Here is a 26,458-nt window from a genome sequence, read left to right as displayed (position 1 = left end):
ACAGTGTCTGTGAGGATTCAGTTGAGTCCCTGGTCTTGCTCAGTGAGTTAAGGATCCCACTTTGCCTTGAGCTGTGGGGTAGGTTGTAGATACGGCTTGGATCAGGTGTTGCCATGGCTGCAGCTGCAGCTCTGATTCAACCCCTAGCCCAGGGAACTTCCATATGTATGCAGCCTTAAAAAAGAAAGGAAGAAAGGGAGTCAAGGAGGGAGCAAAAAGGAAGACATTATGGAATTGAAACCCTGGCACAACTCTCTCTCCCTTCCCAGGAAACCATTTTACTGAATCTGGCATTTTTCACGCTCATTTTTGTTTTTACATTTTCTAGGTATGTATCCCTAAACAATACATGGTATTGTTTTGCAAGCTTTAAAAACTTTATATAAATGGTATCACACTATATTTATGACTGACTTTGATGCTAAATCATAAATGCTACTTGGAGTACTATTTAATTCCATGGCTGGCTGACTGATCTCTCCAACACAAATTTAAAATACATCTGCTCTAAGCTATATGGGAAAAGAATCTGAAAAGGAATTATATGTTTAACTGATTTACTTTGCTATGCACCTGAAACTAACACAACTTTGTAAAGTCAATTATACTTCAGTAAAATTTATTTTAAAAATAAAAACAAAACACATTTGTTCTACCACAAGAGTAAAAGACATTTGCAGTTCCCATTGTGGTGCAGGGGAAACAATCCGACTAGGAACCATGGGGTTGCCGGTTCGATCTCTGGCCTTGCTCAGTGGGTTAAGGATCTGGTGTTGCCCTGAGCTGTGATGTAGGTTGCAGATGTGGCTCGGATCTGGCGTTGCTGTGGCTGTGGTGTAGGCTGGCGGCTACAGCTCCAATTAGACCCCTAGGCTGGGAACCTCCATATGCCATGGGTGTGGCCCTAAAAAGACAAAAGACAAAAAAAAAAAATAAGAGCAAAAGACATTTGATTCACATTTTCAAACATGAAGTACAAAGAAAAATATAGCAAACATCTATTAACCCATCAATCTGATTTAACAAATGTTAACACTTGTCACATTTTTATTTTGCAGCTGCACCCAAGGCATACGGAAGCTCCCAGGCCAGGGATCAAATCCAAGCCACAGCTGCAGCTATGTCAGATCCTCAACTCACTGTGCCAGGCTGGGGATCAAACCCCAACTGCTGCAGAGACAAGGCTGGATCCTGAACCTGCTAAGCCACAGCAGGAACTCTGTCATATTTCTTTCTCTCTCTCTCTCTTTTTTTTTTTTTTAAAGAAAATAGAGCATTAGAGAGACTTCTGAAGTCCAACTGCAGTCCCTAGTCCTTGTTCCCCTTTCTATCCTGAAGAGGTAACCACTATCCTGAAGTGGGTATGAATCCTTTCCCATCTGTTTGCATACTTTTTTTTTTTTTTTTGGTCTTTTTGTCTTTTTAGGGCCGCACCTTCAGCATATGGAGGTTCCCAGGCTAGGGGTCCAATCGAAGCTGTATCTGCCGGCCTACGCCACAGCCACAGCAACTCGGGATCCGAGCCACGTCTGCCACCTACACCACAGCTCATGGCAACGCCGGATCCTTACTTAACCCAGAGTGAGGCCAGGGATTGAACCCGAAACCTCATGGTTCCTAGTCGGATTCGTTTCTGCTGAGCCACAACGGGAACTCCATGTTTGTATACTTTTACACATACGCATGTTATCCATAAACATACAATTTTCTTGTTTTAAAACTTTACATAAAAGACTACACACTGGGCATATCGGTCTACATCTTGCTTTTCTCACAATGAATTTTCACCCAGCTCTGCTTTTAAGTTTTCCTGATTACAAAAATAACATATGCTATGTGGAAAAACCAGAAAGACAATACTACACAGCATCCTCACCAGAGGAAGCTGCAGTGCCAGGCAGATTTTCAGCTTCTAGAGAGCAGTGGTGACACCATATCTTTTTCTGTAGTCCCCATACCACGGAGGGGCAGAGCGTGACACACATCAGCAGGCACTTAACAATACTTAGTGAGTCAAGGCTAAAACTATACAAAACCCAGGCCTCTGTTGAAGCTGACTCCTGTCTAGCCGGACCTAAAAAAAAAGAGGCAATCACATTGCATCCCAGAGAAAAAAGAATGTCATGAGCTGTACTGTAACTAAGGGAAAATGAAGCAAAAGTCTCAGTCAACCTCTGTCATTCTCTTTAACAAACCAAACAATGTCTTGGCAGAGCTGGTTTATGTAAGTCGGAACAGTGCAAAACGCGTGGAAGGAAAAGTCAACAGGTGTTTGCTCAGCACTGAGAGAGGAGCTAAAGCAAACATGGTAACAGAGCTTTCCAATTTAAAGTCAAATACGCTGGCAATCAATGCAGGTTCACACACTAGGTGGAATGGAAGTCTCTCAGAACTGGGATCTACGACGCTGTTCCAGTGAAAATTTAGTATCTCCTAGTCACTGACTTTATCAGTACAGCATTTCCACTCTAAGAATAGAGTGTGATGTACCTGCCCAGACAGGCTGGGACTATCACACCAAGTCTACGATCAGATCATTAATGTTATTAAAAAAAAACAACAAATGACAGAGAAGGTTTCAGTTAAAAATCTATGGGCTCCTAAGTCATTCAAGTAATTAGACACTTTTTTCAACTTCACTGGATGTGAAAAGAGCTCCTTGGCTTTAACAATAAACACTGTTGCTTAAAAAGAGGGAGAAGCCCATCCAGAAGGACTGGAAATAAGATTGTGGGAAACAGGCCAGGCTTTGGCTCACATTTGTTTGCCTATTACAAATCTCATCCACATCCCTTTTTTTTTTTTGGCTGCACCCAAAGCATGTGGAAGTTCTCTGGCCAGGGATCAAATCTGAGCTATAGCTGCAACCTACGCCACAGCTGCAGTAATGCAGGATCCTTAACCCAACCCACTGCGCCAGGCCAGGAATTAAACCCAAACCTCTACAGCAACCCTAGCTGCTGCAGTCAGGTCCTCAACCCACTGTGCTGCATAGGGAACTCCTCATCCACATCTTTTTACTGAAAGTGTCCACACCCTTTGACTGGATGAGGTGCTTGGGCAGAGGGTGTCTTAATCTTAGCAGAAACTGAGGGAAGGGAAAGCAGTAGCCGAATATGAACCAGGAGCCAGGAAATCTGCAGTGTGATTTGGGGCACATCACGTTCCCTCTCTGGCTTCAGTTTCAATTTCCTCACCAGCAGTGCTCTTAGAGTCAAATACTAACAGGCTACAATTTTTTTTTTTTTTTTTTGTCTTTTTGCCATTTCTTGGGCCGCTCCCGTGGCATGTGGGAGGTTCCCAGGCTAGGGGTCGAATCGGAGCTGTAACCACCAGCCTATGCCAGGGCCACAGCAACTCGGGATCCGAGCCATGTCTGTGACCTACACCACAGCTCATGGCAACGCCGGATCATTAACCCACTGAGCAAAGCCAGGGACTGAACCAGCAACCTCATGGTTCCTAGTCAGATTCGTTAACCACTGCGCCACGACGAGAACTCCCCAGGCTACAATTTTTAACATTCCTGATGTTCAGCGGGGTCAGCAATTCACTTACTTTCAAGAGCACAAGCCCAGCTTCAGCACCCTTCCCATCTACTCTTACCTGTCAATCGTGCCTTTGTGAGTGACGGGCAACAGACTTAGCCACCATACAAGTCTGAGTTGGTTAAGTTTAAATGTTAACACTCACCTTCAGAACTGGTTAAGAGTCTCAGAGCTCACTTAACCCAAACCTCTCATTTCATAGATATGGAAATTGAGGAGTTCCCGTCGTGGGTCAGTGGTTAACGAATCTGACTAGGAACCATGAAGTTGTGGGTTCGATTCCTGGGATCCCTCACTTAAGGATCCGGCGTGGTCGTGAGCTGTGGTGTAGGTTGCAGACACAGCTGGGATTCCGAGTTGCTGTGGCTCTGGCGTAGGCCAGCGGCTACAGCTCCAATTAGACCCCTAGCCTGGGAACCACCCCAGGCAAAAAGACAAAAAAAAACAACAAAAAAAAAACAATTAAAAAAAAAAACAGAAATTTAGCACGGAGAAGCTAGTACTTTGTCCTGAAAATGTGGCCTTTTCTCTAAGGATATGACCACCTAGGCCAGAAACCTGAGTGACACCTCCTTGGCACCTCCTTCTCCCTTACTCCCCAAGTGATTTACCAAGTCCTATAGATATTCCCCAAATTGTCCTCTATTGTCATTGCCCTAGTCCAAGCCATCATGGCCTCTTTCTCTACTAATTGCAGTAGCCTTCAACTAACTAGCTGATCCCTGAACAATAGGGGTGGGCACTGACTCTATTCCCAGTTGAAAATCCAGGTATAACTTTATAGTCAGCCCTCCATATTTGTGGTCCTGCATCCAAGGAGTCAACCAATCAGAGACGGTGCAGTACCACAGCACAAATTCTGTGTAGAGGTGGACCCATGTAGTTCAAATCTGTGTCAACTGATACTCACTCTGATGGGGGAAAAGGGGATTGAGTGCTTGGAAATGTGTAGGTATATGTGGAAAGGGTATTTGCCTGGATTCTAGTACAACCCAGAATTCATCCACCCGAAACACCAACTGTGTCCCTAGCTGTTGAAAACATTGGTCTAAGCCATTTCCCTCAGGGCAACCAAAGTTATATATTTTTTTAATGGCCACACCTACAGCACATGGAAGTTCCCAGGCTAGGGGTTGAAGTGGAGCTGCAGCTGCTGGCCTGCACCACAGCCATAGCAACTCAGGATCCGAGCTACATCACAGCTCACGGCAATGCCAGATCCTTAAACCAATGAGAAAGGCCAGCAATCGAACCCGCAACCTCGTGGTTCCTAGTCAGATATGTTAACCACTGAGCCACGATGGGAACTCCCAAAGTAATATTTTTATACATGCAAATCTGATCATGTCACAGCCTCACCAACCTCCAAATGGCATCCCACTGCTCTTGGGATAAAGATCAGAACCAAGGAGCTCCCTTGGTAGCTCAGTGGGTTAAGGACTATGAAGTTGTCACTGCTGTGGTTCGGGTTCGATCCCTAGCCCAGGAATTTCTGTATGCCATGCGTGCAGTCAAAAAGAAGATCAGGCCTTAACTTGGCCTATCTTTCCAACAATGAAGGGCCTGGATAGTTTGGATTTTCCACTAATTACAAATGAGAGGTCTATGCAGGGGCAAGAAGAGAAGCTAGAAGGACCAATTAGGAAGGTACAGCAGTAGTCCCGGCAAGAGAGGACTCGGTTTGATCCTGGCAGTAGGGGTAGAAGTGGTAAGAAGAGCTCAGATTCAGGATGCATGGTGATGAGCCAACAGGACTTGCTGATGAACTGGATGCGGCCAGAAGAGAAAAAGAATCAGAAGTTCCCGTCATGGCGCAGTGGTTAACCAATCCGACTAGGAACCATGAGGTTGCGGGTTCGGTCCCTGCCCTTGCTCAGTGGGTTAACAATCCGGCGTTGCCGTGAGCTGTGGTGTAGGTTGCAGACACGGCTCGGATCCTGCGATGCTGTGGCTCTGGTGTAGGCCGGTGGTTACAGCTCTGATTAGACCCCTAGCCTGGGAACCTCCATATGCCGCGAGAGCGGCCCGAGAAATGGCAAAAAGACAAAAAAAAAAAAAAAAAAAAGAATCAAAGACGTCAGGATTTTTGGTCTGAGGAACTTAGTGAATGGTGGGACCAGTAAGTGAACTGGAAAGCATAGCTTTGCAGGAGGGAGCAGATGTAGAAATCAAGAGTTCTCCTTGGACATGGTAAGGGAGAGGTGCCTATCAGACAGCAAAGTGGAGATGCCTTAATTGTTCCTTATCCAGTGGCAAATGCTTCCAGCACCAGAAATCAGGCTTCTTTCAACGAAATTCAAGGCTCTTTTCTCAGTAGTTCTCCATACCCATTTCCAGATTAGCAGCAGCAGCACCCCTGGGAACTTCTCAGAAGCTTAACTTCTCAGGTCCCACCTCAGATCTATGTTAGAAACTCTGAAAGTGGAGACTGGCAATCTATGTTTTAATGAGCCTTCCAAGTGGCTCACTAAAGTTTGAGAACCATTGCTAAAAACCATACTCCTAATCGCTAATGAACACCTGACAGCCACAGCCACTCTATGGCTTCTCTGTGCTTCCATAAACCCTCTGCCTAGTTAATAACAGGTGGTGATTTTCTGCTCAGGACTCACTGGGGGCTCCAGACATACCATTGTTTTTCAGTTTCAGTTTTAGAACTTAGAGCAAATAGGAGAAACAAATAAAAATAGGACTTATACTGTAATCTGAACTTATCATTTTCATAATGGCTAATACTACTGAGTACCTTCTATGCATTATCTCATTTAATCTCATAGCACCTTGTAAGGTAGACACTCTGTCCCCATTATACAAATGAGGAAACTAAGGCACAGAGAGGTTAGGTGAGTTGCCCAAAGTCACACAGTTAGAAAGTGACAGAGCTGAGATGTGAAACAAGGCAGTCAGGTTCCAAAGCCTGCATGTTCCCCCCCTCCTTTTTGGAGAAATAATTTGACCTATAGCATTATGTAAGCTTAAGAGGTACATTGAGTTGTTCCTATACCTTTATAGTTGGCCCTCCAAAGTCTGAAGTTTGATCCACAGTTGGTTGAATCTGCAGTTGCATACGGAACTCACAGATATGGAGGGTCAACCATACTGCCTCAGTATTTTATATAAGGGACTTGAGCATCTGCCGATTTTGGTATCAGAGGGGGTCCTGCAGCCAATCCTCCACAGACACCAAGGGATGACTATATTGCAATATGATTACCACTGTAGCATTGGTTAACACTAACCCTACTGTGTCACATAATTACCATTTCTTCTTTGTAGTGAGGACAATTAAGATGTGGTCTTGGAGTGCCCATCGTGGCACAGAAGAAACAAATCCGATTAGGAACCATGAGGTTGCAGGTTCAATCCCTGGCCTCGCTCAGTGGGTTAAGGATCTGGCGTTGCTGTGAGCTGTGGTGTAGGCTGAAGACATGGCTCAGATCTGGTGTTGCTGTGGCTGTGGCGTAGGCCAGCAGCTGTAGCTCTGATTTGACCCCTAGCCTGGGAACCTCCATATGCCTGAGTGCAGCCTTTTCTTTGCCTTTTCTTGAGCCCCTCCCACGGCATATGGAGGTTCCCAGGCTAGGGGTCTAATCAGAGCTGTAGCCACCAGCCTACGCCAGAGTCACAGCAATGCGGGATCTGAGCCGTGTCTTCCACCTACACCACAGCTCACAGCAACGCCAGATCCTTAACCCACTGAGCAAGGGCAGGGACCAAACCCGCAACCTCATGGTTCCTAGTCAGATTCCTTAACCACTGCACCGTGATGGGAACTCTGAGTGCAGCCTTAAAAAGCAAAAAAAAAAAAAAAAAAAAAAAATCCAGTATCTTAGCAACTTTGAAGTTCATAATATAGTGTTGTTGACTATAATCACTATGCTGTCCATTAGCACTCCAGAACTTCTTTATCTACCAGTTTGCAGAGCCTGTGTTCTCAACGTGGTACATGCATCCTCCTGTCTTACTAGGCATCCACATAAGGACCATTCAATGTATTAAGTACATGGCTCTTAAGAATAACTGAGAGAACTTAAAAAGATACTTAATCCTAACAAATTACCATATGATCCAGCAATTCCGGTCCTACATATACTCAAAAGAATGGAAAACATACATTCACACAAAAACCTGCACATAAATTTCATAGCATTACTCATCATAATAGCCAAAAAATGGAAACCACCCTCATGTTGGTCAACTGATGAATGGGTGAACAAACTGAGGTACATCCTTACAATGGAATCGGATCTGGCCCTAAAAGGAATGGAATACTGATAAAGGCTGCAACATAAACAAGCCTTGAAAACATTCTGTTTAATACAAGAAGTCAGTCACAAAAGGCTCCATATCACATTATTCTATTTATATGAAATGTTCAGTAGAGGTAAATCCATAGAAACAGAAAGATTAGTGGTTGCCAGGGGCCAGAGGGAGGGCAGGATGGAGAGCAACTACTAATGGATACAAGGTTTCTTTTGGGAGTGATGAAAGTGCTCTGAAATTTGTGGGGAGGGGTTGCAATCATTTACACTCTAAAGAATAAGCTAAATACCACTGAATTGTACACTTTAAGGGTGAACTGTTATGATATGTGAATCATAATCTCAACAAGGCTCTTATTTTGCAAAAGGCTGTTGAATTCATCTTGAACGGAGGCTATTTTACCTGATAAAATTGCTAGTTGTTGTAATTAAGGTTGCTGGATCATGACCAAAAGAAACTGAAAGTAATCTGCCATGGCTTTGAATTTTTACCTTCCAATTTGCAAAGAGTAAACTAGTTTCACTTCTTGGTTGCCATGGACCTCGACACCGTTATCTGTGTCACTTCCCCACCCAGAGAAGATTTTTCTTCACTAAGACTGAAAGAGCACAAAGTTGCTATTCTCAAGAAAATGTCCTAACATTTTCCTTAAATCAAAGCACCTTTTTCCCCTTTTTATCTAACTTGAAGTACTAGAGAAAATAGTTTTTTAGAACTTGAGTTTTATCCCATAACCAGGGGCTCCTAGGGCACCCCTGCTAAAAACACACAGCTGAACAATTATTTCTCACCAACAAGCAAGGTGCTCAAAACTATTATGAGTTGGGGCAACATTTTAATGCCTTAAGATAAGCAATGGGAGTTCCCGTCATGGCGTCGTGGCGCAGCAGTTAACGAATCGACTAGGAACTATGAGGTGGCGGGTTCGGTCCCTGCCCTTGCTCAGTGAGTTAACGATCCGGCGTTGCCATGAGCTGTGGTGTAGGTTGCAGACGCGGCTCAGATCCCGAGTTGCTGTGGCTCTGGCATAGGGTGGCAGCTACAGCTCCGATTAGACCCCTAGCCTGGGAACCTCCATATGCTGCGGGAGTGGCCCACATAAAGGCAAAAAGACAAAAAAAAAAGAAAAAAAAAAAAAAAAGATAAGCGATGAACGTTAATATAGTACTGGAGTAAGATCAGAGAAGTGTTCTTTTCAATGTTTACTTTCTATAATAATAACAGTAATACTAATAACTAGAATATACTGAGCAGTTCTAATGTGCTAAATAAACACTGTCCTAGGTTCTTCACAAATAGGATGTTTAATTCAGTTCTCACAGGGACCTTGAGGAAAGTATTTTTACCCTTATTTCACAGATAAGGAGACTGAGGCCTAAAGAGATTAAATCGGCTGTCCTTGATCATACAGATAACTGTCCAATAATGTCTTTCTGAACTCAAATGTTCTCTCCTTTCCTTCAATATTCCTCTTCAAAATGAAAAAGGAAGCCAGAAACTTGAGGAAACTGCAAAGATTTCTCTCCCCATCTCACAAAAGTACTGCTTTGCAAAAAGTTGACTGTTCCTACAGTCCAAAAAAGGAAACATAAAAAACAAAAATTGTTAATACTGAGGAGTTCCTGTCGTGGCGCAGCGGAAACAAATCCGACTAGGGGAGTTCCCGTCGTGGCGCAGTGGTTAACGAATCCGACTAGGAACCATGAGGTTGAGGGTTCGGCCCCTGCCCTTGCTCAGTGGGTTAAGGATCTGGCGTTGCCATGAGCTGTGGTGTAGGTTGCAGACGCGGCTCGGATCCCGCGTTGCTGTGGCTCTGGTGTAGGCCTGTGGCTACAGCTCCGATTGGACCCCTAGCCTGGGAACCTCCATATGCCGTGGGAGCGGCCCAAAGTAATAGCAAAAAGACAAAAATAAAATAAAAAATAAAAAAAACAAATCCGACTAGGAACTATGAGGTTGTGGGTTCGATCCCTGGCCTTGCTCAGTGGGTTAAGGATCCAGTGTTGCCATGAGCTGTGGTGTAGGTCGCAGAGGCGGCTCGGATCCTGTGTTGCTGTGGCTGTGGCGTAGGCTGGCAGCTGTAGCTCTGATTAAACTCCTAGCCTGGGAACCTCCACATGCCATGGGTGTGGCTCTGAAAAAAAAAAAGTATTAAAACTCAAACTCAAATGAACTCACAGCAGTCAGTAGGCACAAAAGATCAGGTTTTGTCCCACCTCTTAAACCCCACTTCCTGATTTAACAGTTTTCCCATAGATTCTGATTATAACCCCTGCAGACCTTCAAAATTTAATGATCTCACCATGGAAAACCCCAGAGAACAGCAGTTAGCAAGACTGGAGAGCTCCCTAGACCAGGAAGGAAAAGGAATCAGTTGGCAGGAAGCGGTGCCTGTCTAAAAACATAGAGGTCTTCAGCATTCCTATTAACACTGTGATTCCACAACACTTTAATCTGAAGCTATTTCTGCATTCCCTTGCACTATTTTTACTAAATTACTAAAAGCTGATTCCCATATGTTTAACAGCATCCTAACAGAAATAAGACTGCCATATAGCCACCAATGACCCTCATTTCTCTCTTGCTATTAAACAAACAAGCCACAGGTTTAAAAGATTACTATCCCTGAATCAATTAGAAAGGGTAGCACGTGGGGGCACAACTAAACATGAATTTCATCATCAAGTGGACTGTGAATAGCAAAAATCTTAAATTTAAGATTTGAAACATACACTCCTTTTACTTCTCAGGACTGCAAACAAATTGAAACTAAACCAACAACAGACTGATGAATGTAGAGTTGCTAAGAGTCTCAAGAAACGCCTAAAAGGGGGTCGGGGTGGGAGTGGAGAGTAACTTAAAAGTCTGCTCTCCAACTAAACAACTTTAAAGAATTTAGTGCATTTGCACAAGAAGTACACTACCAGGCAGAGGGGAAAAGGTTACTTGAGTTTGAACAAACCCTTATAAAATGCTAAAGAAATAATCTCGATTCTAGGTCACCCTGTAATTATTCCCAATGGGAAAGAGCCAACTCTGGATAAAGTGAGGTCGTGCTTAAGAATTTTCCTCACTTTTCTTGTCCCCCTACAGACGGTCCCAAGCTCTCATCAGAACCTCTTAGGAGTCTAGAAGAAAAATTCATACGTGCAGAGCTGGGGGAGCAAGGGAAGGGGCCACCCACGAGCAAACAACCACCTGTGCGAGGTGGAGACCACCCCCCCAAGAAGGAGTTCTGTTTAAAGTGAGAAGCAGCTCTTGTGGTGGCTTTCCGAACCCAGGACCGACACTAGTTACTCACCCAACTCCACTGTCCCTTATGCCAGAACTCCAGCCACCGGCCCCCTCCCGGCTGAGGGCAGCCCCTCCAAAGCCCTACGCCCCCAGACCCGGGTCTGCTCCCACACCCAGCCATCTCCAAAGCTCGCTGCCGGCTCCTTTGCCTGACAGCTGTCTTGCCGCCACCAGGCAGCCCCAACTTCCTTCTCCCAGGTCCCCCAAACCAGCCTTCTGGGGTCGGTGGCACCCCAGGCCCGCGGGATTTAGGGTTTAGGATCTGGAAGGGTTTGGTCCAATCCCCTCTTCCTTTCAGCGTCCTGGGCTCACCTCCCCGGCAGCTTGGCGCTTCTCTTCCAAAACTGCTTGCTGTTCTCGGCGGCCATTGCTCCAGCCCGGGGAAGGCCTTGTAGGTGGGCCGGGGGGGTGGGGGTGCTACCCAGCAGATGCCCCCAAGACCCCGCAATCGCAGGGCCAGCCCAGGCCGCTTCCCAGCCGCCGGTCACCCGCTCCCAGCTCCCGGGAGCGCCATCTTGGATGTGGGCACCACCACCCCCCATCCAGTGCCGCTGCCATTGGTGGGCTGCGCTGGCCGTGGTCAGATGAGCCAATCGGGAGCTGGAATCCTGCACGCCGCTGATGCCGAACTGTAACGTCAGGGGCGGGGCACACAGGTGAACCGGGAAGGCGGAGCTTGGACGAACAGGGAGGCGGGGCCGAAAGTTCTTAACCCAAGCTGGGGAAGAAGCAGGTAAAGAAAGAGACCTACGGGAAGGAGGAGAGGGTTCTGTTTTCTTTGGGGGAGGGGGCAGTAATGAGGTTCCTGAGTGTAGTATTTTGGAGAAAGAGAGAGCATATTATATGAACATACATACATCCTTGACCTAAAAATAAGGGCACACGAGTGGGTTGCAGCCCATTTTTAACGTCTCCCAACTCAACAACACTCTGGTTATTACTTTCCCCGTCCCGGTTGCCTTGGTACCCTGATATTTTGTAAACTATGGAGGAAGATCAATACTGATCTGATGGCTCAGAGCTGCCAACTGTTCAACACATGAGTAACGGTTGGTTCAAAAGAGCCTCTCTCTCCTAAGGTAATTGATCACTATTAAAGGACTTGTGCTGTGGATGAAATTCAAATGATCAAACCTCTGTTTCAACCAATAACTGCCACTTTCTGACCATGAGAATCCAGATGCTGACAAACTGTTTAGGAAATATTCTTATTTTATCCATCCAATTCAGAATACCAAGTAACATTTCCTGAGAGGACAAAGCACATCCCCAAGGCATGAATCACAAATATTAAGAATGTACCCCCAAACGGAGTTCCCACTCCTGCTGTAGTGCCACAGGATCAGCAGCTGGAGCGCTGGGATGCAGGTTCAATCCCTCACCTGGCCCAGTGAGTTAAGGATCCAGCATTGTCACAGCTGCTGTGTAGCTCACAACTGCGGCTTGGATCTGATCCTTGGACCAGGAGCTCCATATGCCGCAGGATGCAAAAAAAGAAAAAAAAAGATAATGTACCTCCGAAACATCCTTATTTTCTCTTATTAATCCATTATAAATCTTTCACCCTTGACCTTACTTTCAATCTACTTTTGGCTCAGAATGAGAGTTTGTTTTTTGTTTTGTTTTGTTTTGGTTCTTTTTGGCAGCATCCATGGCATGCAGAAGTTCCCAGGCCAGGAAAGTGCCACTGCAGTGACCAGAGACACTTCAGTGACAGTGGCTGAATTCAACCCACTCAACCCACTGAGCCACACAGGAAATCCTCAGAATGAGATTTAATATTAGCATTTTGAATTCTTTAATTAAATTTATTTATTTATTTTTGTCCTTTTAGGGCCACACCCACGGCATATGGAGGTTCCCAGGCTAGGGATCTAATCAGAGCTGTAGCCTCTGGCCAGTACCACAGCCATAGCAATGTGGGATCCAAGCTACGTCTGCAACCTACACCACAGTTCACTGCAATGCCAGATCCTTAACCCACTGAGCAAGGCCAGGGATCAAACCCACAACCTCATGGTTCCTAGTAGGATTCATTTCCGCTGAGCCACGACAGGAACTCCTAGCATTTTGAATTCTTTATCGCATATCTTGTTGGTGTTTTTGCTCTTTTGAGTTTCTGTGGTTGTATGCCACAGTGATGGGGGGAGGGTAGAGGGGACAGGGAGGACACCCTAGTCCAGATAGTTTTTTTTTTTTTTATCTCAAAGGTCTGTTGAGATAGGCTGATGTTCTCCACTCTTGGTACTAGCACAGTCCTACATCATATTGGGAGGTCTAAAGGAACTTCTTTTATATGCCCTCTAACGGTCTACTTCTACATAGACATAAGCCCATTTTCAAGCTTCTTTTGTCCCCTAATTTCACAATATAAAAAGGGCTATTTTAATTTGCTCTGAATTTCCCATGTTTTCATTGATTTTCATCCTATCTTGTCTCAGAGTCACCCTTATGGGTATTTACTCCATCACACAAAATCCCCTCTATCCTTTTAATCATTATAGCTGCCTTTCTTTGGCTCTTTTTCTTATGATGCAGTGTCTAGCATTGCATACTGAGCTCCAAAAGGCATTTCCTTAGGTTTGCGTTGAAGTTGGTGTTTTGTCTTCCTTCTGGACCACCAGAACTTTTGCTGGCACTTTGGATTTTACAGGAGCTGATGTCTTTTTTCTTTTTCTTTTTTCTTTTTTTTTTTTCCTTTTTGCCATTTCTTGGGCTGCTGCCATGGCATGTGGAGTTTCCCAGGCTAGGGGTCAAATCAGAGCTGTAGCCACTGGCCTACAGCAGAGCCACAGCAACTCGGGATCCGAACCACGTCTATGACCTACACAACAGCTCACAGCAACGCCGGATTCTTAACCCACTGAGCAAGGCCAGGGATCGAACCCGCCACCTCATGGTTCCTAGTCGGATTCATTAACCACTGAGCCACAACAGGAACACTGAGGAGCTGATATCTTGAAGGGATCATCTACAGCAACTTCTGATCCCTTTCCTCAGTGGAAGCTGGCAGTTCAGAGTTCATTGTCTTAAAGGTGTCACCTGAATTGTCCCCTCTGTGTGAGCTGCCTTACATGTGTCCACATGGCAAATCACCTGTGACTTTCTAGCCTCCTCACATAACTTTAGAAATGTTCCAGAAGATGCTCCCTATTGACTTGACATTTCACTATGTGGAAAGCAGAGTGTAATCTGTTATACCTAAAAATGTCTCAAAGTATTCCTTTTTCTTAATCATTTATGAAATGTTAAATAACACAGATTCCCAGGGGATACTGTTAACACTGTTCAACCCAGAGAAGCTGTTAATATTCCTACTCTTTATTTTCTACTCCTAAGCCAGTTTCCCATCCAAGATTAAAAAAAAAAAAAGAGTCTAGGAGTTCTCTCGTGGCATAGCAAGTTAAGGATCTGGCATTGTCACTATAGTGGCTTAAGTCGCTGCTGTGACAAAGGTTTGATCCCCAGCCCCAGGGACTTCCACATTCTATAGGCATGGCCAAAAAAATTTTTTTTAGTTGTCTGGTGATAACTTTTTAAAATAGTCTTTGTTGGAGTTCCTGTTGTGGCTCAGCAGTAATGAACCCAGCTAGTATCCCTGGCCTTGCTCAGTGGGTCAGGGATCTGGGATTGCTGTGAGCTGTGGTGTAGGTCATAGACACAGCTCGGATCTGGCATCTCTGTGGCCGTGGTGTAGGCTGGCTGCTACAGCTTGCCTGGGAAATTCCTGTGCTGCAGTGTGGCCCTAAAAAGACCAAAAAAAAAAAATCTTTGGTTTGAGGTTCCCAAGGGGTCCTTGGGGCACTTTTTTTTTTCTTCTTTTTTTTAGGGCCACACCCACGGTATATAGAGGTTCTCAAGCTAGGGGTCAAATCAGAGCTGCAGCTGCCAGCCTACGCCACAGCCACAGCAACACAGGATCCGAGCCACATCTCTGACCTACACCACAGCTCATGGCAATGCCAGATCCTTAACCCACTGAGCGAGGCCAGGGATTGAACCCGCAAATCTCATGGTTCCTAGTCAGATTCTTTTCTGCTGAGCCAAGGCGAGAACTCCTTTGAAGCACTTTTTAAATTTTTTCATTTTTGCCTTTTTAGGGCTGCAGCTGAGGCACATGGAATTTCCCAGGCTAGGGGTCACATCGGAGCTGCAGCTGCCAGCCTCAGCCACAGCTACAGCCACGCCAGATCTGAGCCTTATCTGTGACCTGCACAACAGCTCATGGCAATGCTGGATCCTTCTTCCACCGAGCAAGGCTCAGATGGAAACTGCATTCATGGATACTCGTTGGGTTGGTTACCATTGACCCACACCCGGAACTTCCATCAAACGTTTGATTATTTTGAAACTGAAGTAGAAGGATCCCAGTGTCATCTATCTGCCAGCAAGTTTTTAACTTTTCTCTCTTTGACTGAATCCTCGAAGGAGCGTGAAACAGCTTAGATTGGAGCAGAGTGTGGAGCAAAGGGAATGAGTTGTGTCTGGGTTGACTGTGGACTCAAAAGAGGTGGGCGTATCCCAGTCCTTAGCTAAAGCTCTATGGAAGAGATAAACCCTGAGTGGAGACATGCAGGAAAGGAATGAGAAAGACCTGAAGGACCATAGGGAGGTCCTTTCAGAGCAGCAGCTCCAGGGAGAGATAAAAATCAAGAAAAAGGCCTTTGGACTTAGTTACAAGGAGATAGCTAGCAGACTTTAACCTCCCCGTAGGAGTGGAGTGGACCCTGTGCTGAGTGGAAGGACTAAAGGAAGAAGAGCAGAAAGCAGCCCTCATAATGCACTGCTGTGTGTTGGTCCATGTGGGGAGCCGAGAAAATGCAGGGACTCAAAACAAGGACCTTGCCTGATGGCAAAAAAAAACCCTGAAGGCAGGTTCCTAACCAAAGAAGGGAACTCACCTGAATGGTACAAGCCGAAGGTGGGCTTCTGGTCAGGATGAAAGCCTGCCTGTTTGGTACAAGCCGAGGGCAGGCCTCAGGTTACACAGCTCTCATTTTGATGTTGATGGGGAAGAATTGGGGCTCCCCTGGGAAAACAATTTCCATGTTTGCACTGGAGAACATGGATTGTTTCTTGGGTGACCTAGTCTTTCCTGTTGTTTTGTTACTCAGTTTTCCCCCGTCTTTCCTGATTATTTACTTATTATTCTTATTTTCCATTCTTATTTTCCTGTGGTGATTTGTGATTTAACAAAGTTACAACAATAATATAATAAGAATTTCATCCTGAAGGACTTTCCCCTATTTAAATCCAACTTAGTTAAAACATAGTGTTTATTTATTAACTAGTTATATAGTAAACTTCAGAGTTAGGATCTTAATGAGGTTCATAAAAGTTAGACATATATTATCCAAAAAACCTATCTGTGAGTTTTGTCTTTGATTTTAAAAGCTTTTAAGTGATAGCTAGTTTAGTTAAGTTGGTTTATATTTACTTACACTATCTCCCTGCCATAACGCTTTGAAGATAAGCACCAGTCTACAAACAAGGTTTGTGAATGCCAAATTCTTGTGTCTATGGCCTCTTCAAAATACTAAGTTTAGTTAAGATAGAGATCTTAAAACATTATGTATAGCTGCTATACCATGTAATAGTTAACCAATGTACTTTTAACACTGTGATGTAATCTGTAGTAAAAAACTGTCTATATAATCAACCACTGTTGCCAATAAAGTTTGAGCAGTCCAGCGCCCTGAAAGAAGGGACAAAGAGGCTGTCTCTGATGCAAAAGCCGACGTCTGTCCATCTTCTTCGGAAAAGTGTACACTCCCTGGCCGCCAAAGCTGGCCTCTGGCAGGTCCACAAAAGGGATGGTGAGGTCAGACTGGGATCTGAAGGTGGGAGAGCTTGTTCTATACCAAAACAACCTAAACAACCAGTAGAAGGAGCCAACTGAGAGAGATCAGTTTTGTTAGGGAAGGCAAAGGGCTAAGCAAAAAGATTGAAGAAGCAAGAGATTATAGGAGTCAAGAAAGGAAGAGAGAGGAGTTTCCCTTATGGCTCAGCGGAAATTAATCCAACTCGTATCCATGAAGGCACAGGCTTGATCCCTGGCCTCACTCATTAGGTTAAGGATCTACCATTGCCGTGAGCTGTGGTGTGGGTCTTGGACATGGCTCGGATCTTTCGTTGCTATGGCTGTGTTGTAGGATGCCATCCGTAGCTCCGATTTGACCCCTATCCTGAGAACATCCACATGCTGCAGGTGCAGCCCTAAAAAGAAAGAAAAAAAGAAAAGAAAAGAAAAAAAAGGAAGAGAGAGTAGAGTTTGAAGGGGTGGAGGGAAGATTAAGAATTTCTTTTCTAGGAGTTCCCACTGTGGCGCAATGGGATCAGCTGCATCTCTGCAGTGCCAGAACACATGTTGGATTCCTGGCCTGGCATAGTGGGTTAAAGGATCTGGCTTTACCACAGGAGATTCCTGGCCCTGGAACTCCATGTGCCTCGGGGAGGCCAAAAAAGAAAAAAATATTTCTTTCCTAGGAGTTTATTAGAAGAAAGTAAGTCAAAAGGAGAGGGAAAAAAACTTCTGTGTACCAAGTTGTTCTTTGCCTTGTAACCAATGATAAACAGGGGACAAATCAAAAGAATATAAATTTAAACATGAAAAGGCAGTTAGACAAATTATGACATGAGGTTTATAAACTTGAACCATGCTGTGTCATCAAATCATGCAAATTTGAATACTACACAGTGCATCAAAAAGTTTACGTAATGATGCGCGGTAGGAAAAAAAGCAGAATGTAAAACATCTTTGCCTAATTTCAATAAAAATATATGGGTATGGGTTTTGTCAAGGAGTGGGAGAAAACATGGAAAACTTTAGCAAATTTTGTTTGATAATAGAATTATACATCTTTTTATTTCCAGGATTTTTCTGTAATGGTACATTTGTATTGTTATGAAGTATATGTCACACAAAAAATTATCAGATGGCAAACTTTTTTCCTTTTTTAATAAATTTTATTACATTTATAGTTGTACAATAATCATCACAACCCCATTTTATAGCATTTCCATCCCAAACACCCAGTGCATCCCCCCACCCCCTGGCAAACTTTTTTCTGTAAAGGGCCAGTCTGCAAATCATTTACGGCTTTGTAAACCTAGCAAAGCTGTGTTCCAATAAAACTTCATTGGTAACCACAAAAATCCAAATTTTATGATTTTCACATGTGTAAAATACCATTCTTCTTTCATTTTTTTCCCCAATATTTAAAAAAATGTGGAACTCCCTGTTGGCTCAGCAGGTTAAGAGTCAGCGTGGTCACTGCTGTAGCTTGGATTGCTGCTGTGGCATGAGTTTGATTCCTGGCATGCCTCCGATGGGGCCAAAAAGAAAACACAAACAAACAAACAGAAACATTCTTGGTTTCCAGACCACACAAAAACAGTGCACCAGATTTGGCTCATGGATGGTAGTTTGCCAACCCCTGCGGTAAAGAACGAAGAATAAATAACAGGAATTTCAGCTGTGGCGCAATGGGATCAGTGTTTCTACAGGGCCAGGACACAGGTGGATCCCCGGCCTGGCACAGTGGGTTAAAGGATCCAGTTTTGCCGTAGGTTCCAACTGCAGCTTGGATTTGATCCCTAGGCTGGGAACTCCACATGCCTCAGGGTGGCAAAAAATAAATATAAATAAATAACGTATAAGAACAAGGTGAAGAAACAGAAAACCTTGCAGTACAATTCAAGTTTCCTTTCACCTCTCCTTGACCCCATACTCCTCCCTCTCTCCCGTGGAAACCTCCATCCACTCTCATCCAAGAGATGAGATTACTATATATGCGTGTATTTGTGAACAACATGTTTTTCATGTTTTGAAACTTTATAAATAGCAACACACTGTACATATGCTTCAGCAACTGGCTTTTTTCACTCTGCCTTCTGTCGATACAGGAGCTCTAGTTTGATCATCTCTTAACTGCCCTATTGTGTCCCACTATGTAAATATTCAGTTGTCATCTCCAGATATTTTTATTCTGAACAGTGTTCACTTAACATTCTTTTACATATTACCATGTGCAAAATTTTCTCTAGTGTGGTGTGTTTCAAAGTATAGTTTGTTGGAGTTCCCATCATGGCTCAGCGGTAAAGGAACCCCACTAGCAACCATGAGGATGCAGGTTTGATCCCCGGCCCTGCTCAGGGGGTTAAAGATTCAGTGTTGCCGTGAGCCGTGGTGTAGGTCACAGACTCGGCTCAGATCCCATGTTGCTGTGGCTGTGGCATAGGCCAGCAGCTGCAGCTCCAATTTGACCCCTAGCCTGGGAAACTCCCTGTGCCGAGGGGTGCGGCCCTAAACAAAAAGACAAAAAAAAAAAAAAAGTACAGTTTGTCAACTATTAATGAGTTGAAATAAATGTAAAGGTTGGGCCCTTGAAAGAAATAGAATAGATGGGAACATTTATACCTTAAAGTTATGCAATGTTGTGGCAATGATATCTCATCTTGGAAAAAAAAAAAAAAAGAATAGACATGATTAGAAGAGTCAGAGTGGGTTCCCACTGTGGCTCAGTGGATTAAGAACCCAACTAGTATCCATGAGGATGAGAGTTCAATCCCTGACCTTGCTCAGTGGGTTAAGATTCCGGAGTTGCCATGAGCTGCAGTGTAGTTTGTAGATGCGGCTCTGATCTAGTGTTGCATGTCTGTGGTGTGGGCTGGCAGCTGCAACTCCCACTTGACTTCCATATGCCACAGGTGAGGTCCTAAAAATAAAAAATAATAATAAGATAAATAGAAGAGATCATATAACAGGAAAAAGCATTGTGCAAAATTTTTATTTTTATTTCCACTTTATATGCACTTATACATAGGTGTGTTTATATAGGTGTATACTTGATTGTTATGTAAAATGCATTTCTTAGTAAAGAATTTTTCAAATTTTCTAAAAGTTTGAAAGTTTGAAAAATTACTGCTTTACGGTACCAAGGACTACTCAGGGAAAACATTGCTGCATCACAGAATATGCACAATTTCCTCTTAACTAGATACTGCAAAATGTTCTCCAAGGAGTTCCTGTTGTGACTCAGTGGGTTAAGAACCCAACTAGTATCCATGAGGATGCAGGTTCAATCCCCGGCCTTGCTTAGTGGGTTAAGGATCTGGCTTTGCTGTGAGCTGCAGCATAGGTGGCAGATTCGACTCAGACCCTGTGTTGCTGTGGCTGTAGTATAGGCCCTAAAAAGACAAAAAAAAAAAAATGCTCTCCAAAATGGTTTTCCCAGTTTATATTGGTCCTCATGGCAATGATCGAGAGTTTCTACTGCTTCACATCCTCACCCATAGTCGGTCATTCTCATGGGATGTTAAATATATCACATGCACAAAAGAATATAAAATATGCATAGTTTGCGGAGTTCCCACGATGGGGTTGGTGGTGTCTTGGGAATGCTGGCACTTTGGGTTCAATCCCTAGCCCTGCACTGTGGGTTGGGGATCCAGCATTGCCATAGCCGTGGCTTATGTCACAGCTGTGACTCAGATGTGATCCCTGGCCTGGGAACTCCGTATGCGGTGGGGCAGCCAAGAAAGAAAAACAGTATGCATAGTTCAATAAATAATGTATCTAAGATACATATAAGATCACCTGTATCTTAGACACCTTTTGGGAGGTCCCTTCCTATGGGCATCCCCCCTTCTCCTTTCTTCAGGTGTAACATCTGTGCAGGATTTTGTATTAATCATCCTTTGTTTATATTTTTCAATCTATGCTTGTAACCTTAAATAATGTATGGTTTATATGAATGATATTGTATTGTATCCTGTCTCCTGTTGCCTGCTTCTTGTAGACAACAGTATGGTTTTGAGGTTTGCCCATGTTAATAATAGCTATAGTTCACTCATTTTGCATTGCTGTGTAATATTCCATTTTATAAGTAGCACAGTTTATCTGTGTTACTACTGGTGAGCATTTAGTTGTTTCAGGCTGACCTGCAGCCTGAAGCATGAGTGAGAAAAACAGATGCTTGTGATTGTAAACCACTGTATTTTGCATCATTAGTGTGGCAATAACTGATTGTTAACAGAAGTGAAATGGAAGAAAAGGAGAAAAGTGAGTACTTTTCAAGAAATACTCAAGAAAGAGTACTTGGAGTACTCTTTCAAGAAGCTTAGCTGCAAAGAGATTGTCTGCTCTTCCTCCGTCTCCTCTTCCTCCTCCTCTTCTCTCTCATCATTGTTGTTCTGTTTTAGTTCTTTAGCTGCCTATAATATAAGCCCCTTTCCCATGTGTGGAGAATTTTTCACTCTGTGAAACCTTGGAGGAAGCAGAGCCCACCTGCCTGTATTGTAGATAAAATGGCAGCTTCTTACTTTCCCATCTTCCTTGTGACCTAAGTCATGTGCACCTGTCATGGGCTCTGCTAATAAAAATTTCCCAACTAGGCTTTGAATCAGGAGGAGCTTGTGATGCAAAGAAAAAATAAAACAGGAGAATCCATTCTGATGTTGGGTAGTGCCAGGTGTGACAGCAGTATGCAATGTGGGGGAATAGCTGTGGCAGCAGCAACATATAGAGTCCGGGACTTGAAGGCCTCCCAGTGCACCTGTGGCATCAAACGCTCATCACTGGCTGTGGCAGAGTCTTCAGTGGCCCAGCTCTGTGACACTGGCTACCCTACTGCAAGCAAAACCTCTGGACATGGTGTAGGAGACTGACTGCATTAATACCCCCCTTCTTTGCCTCTCCCTGTGTCTGTGTTATCTTGTGGGACCTTCTCATTCTAACCCTGGACTCACTCTTCTGTGTGTTTTGATCAGTGGATGTTAGCAAGCATTACATAGGCAGATGTTTGAAAAGCATCCATGTGACTACAACTTGCTCTCTTAGTCTGTTCGTACTGCTATAACAAAATACTATAGGCTGAGAGGATTGTTTTATTTATTTTTTATTTTTATTTTTTTGTCCTTTTCAGGGCTGCACCTACAGGCTAGGGGTTGAATCGGAGCTGTAGCCGCTGGCCTACACCACAGCCACAGCAACACGAGATCCAAGCCGTGTTTGCGACCTACACCAGAGCTCGCGGCAACGCCAGATTCTTAACCCACTGAGCAGGGCCAGGAATCAAACCCGAGTCCTCATGAATGCTAGTCGGGTTCCTTAACCGCTGAGTCATGAAGGGAACTTGAGTGGCTTGTAAACAACAGAATTTTCTCACGGTTGTTGAGGCTGGAGATCTAAGATCAGGGTTCTGGCAAAGGTCATCTTCTGGGTTTCAGACTGCCACCTTCTCTGTGAAAGTAGCAAAGGATCTTTCTGGGACCTTTGTTTTGTTTTGTCTGGGCCATGCCTGCAGCATACAGAAGTTCCTGGACTAGGGACCAAACCCACACCACTGCAGCAACCTGAGCCACAGCAGTGACAATGCCAGATCCTGGTAACCCGCTAGGCCACCAGAGAACTCCTCTTCGACCTCTTTTATAAAGGCACTAATTTCATTTGGGAGGGCTCCACCCCCATGATCTAATCACTTTCTAAATATTCCTCTTTGGAGTTTCCATCGTGGCTCAGCCGGTTGAGAACCCGACTAGTATCCATGAAGATGCAGGTTCAATCCCTGGCCTTGCTCCGTGGGTTAAGGATCCAGCATTGCTGCAAGCTGTGGTGTAGATCACAGATGTGGCTTGGATCTGACTTTGCTGTGGCTGTGGCGTAGGCAACTTCCATGTGCCCAGGGTACAGCTCTAAAAAGAAGAGGAAAAAAAAAAAAGAATTCAACTGCAGGGGTTTGGGTTGCTGCGGAGGTGCTGGTCTGATCCTTGGCCTGGTGCAGTGGGTTAAAGGATCCAGTGTTCCCACAGCTGTGACATAGGTTGCTGCTGTGGCTTATATTCAGTCCCTGGCTTGGGAACTTCCATATGCCTCGGGTTCGGCCATAAAAAAAACAAAACCAAAACCTAAAACAAAACACAAACCCTCTACCTTCTAATGCTATCACCTCAGGCATTAGGTTTTCAACGGAGGAATTTTGCAAGGACAAAAACATTCGATCTGTAGCACTCTTGTTGCCCTCTGCCACTGCCATTACAACATGTCTAGGCTAGCCTGTTGGATGATGACAAACATGTGGCGCAAGGCCCAGTCTCCCTGAGTTATCCCAGCTGAGGCCATCCTAGATCAGCCAACAGCCAGTTGACCCTCAGGCATATCAATGAGCTCAGCCAAAATCAACAGAACTGTCTAGCCAACCAAGAGTTGACCCCAGACACTCAGTTGAGTCCAGCTGAAATCAGCCCAGCTCAGCCCAGCCCCAGATAAGCTGAACCCCACAGACTTATGAACTAAGCAATGGTCATTGTTCTGTGCCCCTGAGGTTTTGTGGTTGTTTATGTAGCATTGTTGTGGCATAGATAACTGGCCGTCTCCACGAGTCTATGAGCCCCGACTGTTCTGCTTTAAGTCAGCCAAGAGCTGGGATCTGTTGATTGCTCTAACAATAGAGAAACACTGAATATGAATTAGAGAGAAAAACGCAGGGTCAAAGGAGAGATTGTTTGAACTGGGAGCGCCTCAAGCATGCTTATAAGAGTGCAGGCGATTGTATTTATTAGCGTATAAGTTTGGCTCCAAGATAACAGTGCTTTAAACATGATAGAAGTTTACAGCTTTCCTCTCTCATGTAAGAGCCTATGTAAATCTCTGCTCTGTACATTTTCAGAGGCCTGGACTCCTTCTGTTTATCAGGTCCTTGCCCAGTTGGTCTGAGATGACTCCCTACTCATACACCTTTCAGCCATTGAAGAGGGAAAAAAGGGGAACACTTGTCTTTCTCCTTAATACCTGAGGGTTAGAGGAGTTCCTGCTGTGGTGCAGCAGGTTAAGAATCCGAGTTGTCTCTGTGGTGTCATGGGTTTGATCCCTGACTTGGCACAGTGGATTAAAGGTACAGTGGTTTTGGGGTTTGGGTTTTTGTTTTGTTTGTTTGTTTGTTTGTTTTCTTTTGGTCTTTTTAGGGCCGTACCCATGACATATTGAAGTTCCCAGGACAGGGATCGAATCAGAGCTATATATAGCTGCTGGCCCTTGCCACAGCCACAGCAACATGGGATCTGAGACGCATCTGTGACCTACACCACAACTCATGGCAAGGATGGATCCTTAACCCCTGAGTGAGGCCAGGGATCAAACCCATGCTCTCATGGATATTAGCCAGGTTCTTAACCTGCTGAGCCACAACGGGAACTCCAAAAAATAAAATAAAAAGTAAAATACTGCTATCTGGGTCCCACCCAGAGAATGTTCTCATGGCTGTAGGGTGGGGCCCCAGAACTTTCAGTCACTGTAATGTGAAGCCCGGGTTGAGCTTCGCCAAATTTATCTGCTCACTGCCACCAGCCCCAGACTGCATCCTCCTGCCTCCCCACTCACACTCCCGAATCCATTTTATTTCATTTTATTTTTATTTTTTATCTTTTTTAGGGCCGCACCCGAGGCATATGGAAGTTCCCAGGCTAGGGGTCCAATTGGAGCTGTAGCCACCGGCCTACACCACAGCCACAAAAACAAGGGATCCGAGCTGCATCTTCGACCTACACCACAGCTCACGGCAATGCCAGATCCTTAACCCACTGAGTGAGGCCAGGGACTGAACCCGCAACCTCATGGTTCCTAGACAAATTCGTTAGCCATTGAGCTACAACGGGAACTCCCCAAATCCATTTTAAACAGACTTCTGTCTTCCTAAAGCTGTTACTGCCTGGTTTCCATCTCTCTCTTTATTGTTTCTTCAGGTGAATTGGCGCTGGGGGGGCGGGGGGAGGCAGCAGAAACCCTGGTAATTTACCACCTTGGCAGGAGCCAGAATTCTCCCCCCACTTTGTTTTGTCTTGTTTTCTGATTAAAACACAGTTGATTTACAATGTTGTGTTAGTTTCAGGTATATGGCAAAGGTCCCCCCCACAGTTTGTCTTCACAGGAGGTCTCAGCATGAGACAGCAGCACTGGTGTGGGATGACCGCCAAAATGGGCTCCGTGTTATCAGGGGTCTTTACCATCATGGCCATCGACTTGTACCTCATCTTTGAACGCAAGTACTTAATGAAAGGCAATTGCACTGAGTTATCCTCACAGATCAAGGGTACAGGGATGCTGGCAAAGCAAGCCATCATCTGCTGGAGTTGGACAATCGTCTTCTGCCTTTCTTTCATCACTCTCATCATCAGCTGCTTGCTCCTCTACTCAATATACACCCAGATATACAGGGGCTTGCTCATCTATATCATCTGGATCTTTTTCTACGAAACCGTAAACATTGTAATACAAATCCACACCAACGATGACTCTAACCCGGAAGAGGTCAGAATCCTGCGCTGGTTTGGTTTGGTATCCCGTACACTGATGCACTGTTTCTGGATGTTCTTTGTCATTACCTATGCCTACGTGATCTACAAAAATCAAAGCCCCAGCAATATCATTTCCTACAATAGACGGATTTCGACGGGCAGTGGAGAGTTCTCATGGCGGAAAGCAAAGATAATCAACTTGACCCGCCAGTATAATGAATGATGTTGGCCCTTTTCTTTCCCCTGAGGGGTAGATCTCCCCGGTTCTCATGGTTCAGTTTCCATCTCTTTTACTTTTCAGCAAGTAGAGACTCTACCGCCGCCGCTCTTAGGAGGGAATACGGAGAGAAATGTGATCATGGTCACAACTGGAACATCCTGCTCCTTGAGGACGTTTAAAGGACATGGTTCTTTATCAAGTGCTCCTTGCTTTCCCCTTTCCTTTTCTTGTCAGTGCCACCTTACTGGTCAAAATGAAGAGGGCAAGTAATGAAGTGAAGCTGAATCGCAGCCTGGCCATTCTTTCATCTTGGTATATCTTCATCAGCCTTCAACCCACAGCTCTCTGGCTTAACGCTGGGACAGGCAAATCTGTATTTATATTTCAGATTGTAACACAAAGAGTATTGTTGGTGCCTTGATGTGCCCTTGTGCTATGGGTTTTCACCCTATGTCCTCTAAATTATATTCCAGAATAAAACTAGAGGAAAATCAGACTTCATTCTCTGACTTGACCCCACCCTCCCCTGACCCCTGCCCCTCTCCCCAATTTTTTTTTTTAATGATTTTTCTTCCTTTATTTCTAAGTGTTTTGAGGTGGCATCCACCATGCTTTTCTTTTCTTCTTCTTCTTCTTTTTTTTTTTTTTGTCTTTTTGCCTTTTCTTGAGCCATACTCCCACAGCATATGGAGGTTCCCAGGCTAGGGGTCTAATCAGAGCTGTAGCTGCCAGCCTACACCAGAGCCACAGCAACATGGGATCCGAGCTGCCTCTGTAACCTACACCACAGCTCACAGCAATGCCAGATCCTTAACCCACTGAGCAAGGCCAAGGATCGAAC

The 26,458-nt window shown here is 44.7% G+C and overlaps 2 protein-coding genes across 2 annotated transcripts in view; one reads left to right on the top strand and one right to left on the bottom strand.

Moving 5' to 3' along the window:
* TBC1D22B (TBC1 domain family member 22B) overlaps window positions 1-11,710 on the bottom strand; it is a 75,321-nt gene extending 63,611 nt beyond the window's left edge. Inside the window, exon 1 of the mRNA XM_003128372.4 lies at window positions 11,418-11,710. Within this exon, the coding sequence (XP_003128420.3) occupies window positions 11,418-11,647 (230 nt within the window). The 5' untranslated portion in view covers window positions 11,648-11,710. The remainder of the gene's footprint in view (window positions 1-11,417) is intronic.
* TMEM217 (transmembrane protein 217) lies at window positions 11,773-26,108 on the top strand. Its single transcript, XM_001927644.5, has 2 exons — window positions 11,773-11,838; window positions 24,986-26,108. The coding sequence occupies exon 2, from the start codon at window positions 25,042-25,044 to the stop codon at window positions 25,618-25,620; it is 579 nt and encodes a 192-aa protein (XP_001927679.1). The 5' UTR covers window positions 11,773-11,838; window positions 24,986-25,041; the 3' UTR covers window positions 25,621-26,108.

The sequence above is a fragment of the Sus scrofa genome, chromosome 7 (genome assembly GCF_000003025.6).
Source record: "Sus scrofa isolate TJ Tabasco breed Duroc chromosome 7, Sscrofa11.1, whole genome shotgun sequence".
NCBI lineage: Eukaryota > Metazoa > Chordata > Mammalia > Artiodactyla > Suidae > Sus > Sus scrofa.
This window is presented reverse-complemented; position numbering and strand designations above follow the sequence as displayed.

Bases quoted from the DNA above. Each gene is read 5' to 3' on its own strand.
- TMEM217 (XM_001927644.5), top strand. From the start codon at position 25,042: ATGAGACAGCAGCACTGGTGTGGGATGACCGCCAAAATGGGCTCCGTG.